At 51.6% G+C, this 2,132-nt stretch overlaps 1 protein-coding gene across 1 annotated transcript; it reads right to left on the bottom strand.

The window, feature by feature from the left end:
- Positions 1-1,130: 1,130 nt before the first annotated feature.
- Positions 1,131-1,932, bottom strand: LOC139019622 (protein FRG2-like). Its single transcript, XM_070428583.1, is given in 2 exon segments — positions 1,131-1,859; positions 1,861-1,932. Coding segments are annotated over 2 exon segments (801 nt in total).
- Between the last annotated feature and the right edge of the window lie 200 nt (positions 1,933-2,132).

Here is a 2,132-nt window from a genome sequence, read left to right as displayed (position 1 = left end):
TTTAGAGAGGAAGGGAGAGGGTGAGAGAGAGAGAAACATCAATGATGAGAGAGAATCACTGATCCGATGTGTCCTGAGCCTAAAACCTGGGCAGGTGCCCTGACCTGGAATTGAATCATTACCTCCTGGTTCCTAGGTCTTGCTAAAACATTGAGCTATGCCAGTTGAGCTAAACTGGTTTCATCTTTCCCCCCCAAACTTTAATTTTCTTATATAAAAATTACATAATCAGCTGGGCCTGCCATCCAGAGCCAGGTAAGGGCTCAGTGCAGGCTCTCAGTGCCCCAGGCCCTGTGTTCACATGGACAGATTTGACTGCCAAACAGACAGGACTCTGGGGACCTGAGCAGGTAAAACTCATCAATGACTTAAAACAAACAGCACTCAAAGGGATTTGATAGGTAAATACAGGCAATAACAATATAAAAATTATAAGAATTTATTTAATTAAAGATTACACGAGTCCATTATAAAAATGCAAATAAAAAATCATATAAAATACAATATGTTAAGAAAATAATAATATTTAATATTATATTTAGTATCCTCTAATAAAATGGAATACATTGAAATCTATAACATAGGAGGAAATTTACAATTACACCTATCATATCAGCCAGCTGAAAGGTAAATACCTGTGACCAATAGCATTTAATATGCAGTAACTCACGGGGAAACAAAAAGGACATGGTGATCTCACCAGGATTCCATCAAATGGGAAAGTAGAAACATTTCTCCAACAGAATTAAAGGCTCCTCAAGGCTTGTGATGTCAGTCTTCCAGGGATGGAGGTGACAGAGGGAGGAGTTACAGGCTTTTCAGAATTCAGTCATGAGCACTGAACCCATAGATTGGTTCTCATTTTCAAATAATGCTTGGCTCTCAAAAGGAGTGTAAACATATATGAAATGTCTAAGATGAAATTTACACTTTGGAACTATAGCCCTCCAGGAAACCCAGAGTTCACCACCTGAGTCTTGGTTTTCAAAGTCCTTTTTGAAGACAATTCTGACCACTTAGTCACACAGTGTCTTTCAAAGAGGCCGTGCTGGTCCTTTGGGAGAATCCTGAAGGAACAGAGCTCTGCTGTGGCGCCCAGGTCTGCATCTGCAGAATGGGGCCCAGTGCCCTCAGCTGAGCCCTAACCATCCACTGGCAGCCCCAGCCTTCTCCTGCCTGGGAAGAGGCACAGGCTCCCAGGGCGCCCTCCCAGGAAGAGCTCTGGGCTTCTCCTCTCCATCTCCCTCCGGACCGGAAGGCCCCGGCGGTGGGGCCGGGCTGAGCCACGCCTCAGCAGGGAAGACATAGGCGGCCTGGGTGGCCATGGCATAGATGGTCTGCACCTGGGCATGCAAATGCCCCCGCAGCTCGGCCAGCAGGGCATAGCACTCCCAGCTCAGTGGGGCGGGTGCCTGCTGCTGCTGCATCTGGACGATGTTGCCATAAGTGGCCTCCGACAAGGTGCGCAGGGAAGCCACCAGGCTTGTCCGCAGCAGAGGCGGCTGGCCTCCCGAGGGCCTGGGTCTGGGCTGTTTCCTGTGCCCGGGGCGCTTCCTCTGCGCTCTGCTGGGGCAGGGGGACCCAGTCCCTTGGCCGCAGCTGCGGTGGCCAGCATCAGGGCTCTTTGCTCGCTTCTCCGAAGCCGCACTGCGCTCCTCTCCCGGAGAGGGGTCTGCTCGAGCGCAGGGGCTGTCCCTGGAGCCTCTTTTCCTCTTCCCTGAGCACCCCTGACTGGGGCAGCTTCCTGCTTCTCCTCTGTGGGTGCTGGCGGTCTCTGTGAACCCGGAGGAAGTCTTCCCTTTTTCTTCCAGTGGTTTCTCCTCCACACCCGAGCCTCTTCCTCCTAAGGAATTCCTTTCGGAGGGGAGGCCGGTCAGTGGGCCTTTGCCCAGAGGGGCGGCGGAGATGGCCGTTCCCCGATCCGGAAGCCATCTCGCGGCCCAAAACGAGAGACCCTTCCTCCTGGCATCTGTCCAGAATCAGAAGGGCAGGTTGGCCTGAGGTGCCTGCCTTTTATGAGACCCTGGTGGGGTGTGGCTCACTCCCATTGGCTGGCAAATTTGTATCTTCAGCCAATCATCGGAGACTCGGGTGCGCTCAAATCCCTTAGGGATGGGGAGGGTTGTTTTGGT

The sequence above is a fragment of the Myotis yumanensis genome, unplaced genomic scaffold (assembly GCF_028538775.1).
Source record: "Myotis yumanensis isolate MYYU_CA2020_CCGP unplaced genomic scaffold, mMyoYum1.0.hap1 SCAF_11, whole genome shotgun sequence".
Lineage (NCBI taxonomy): Eukaryota > Metazoa > Chordata > Mammalia > Chiroptera > Vespertilionidae > Myotis > Myotis yumanensis.
Note: the sequence above shows the minus strand (reverse complement) of the source record. Positions and strands in the feature narration are given on the sequence as shown.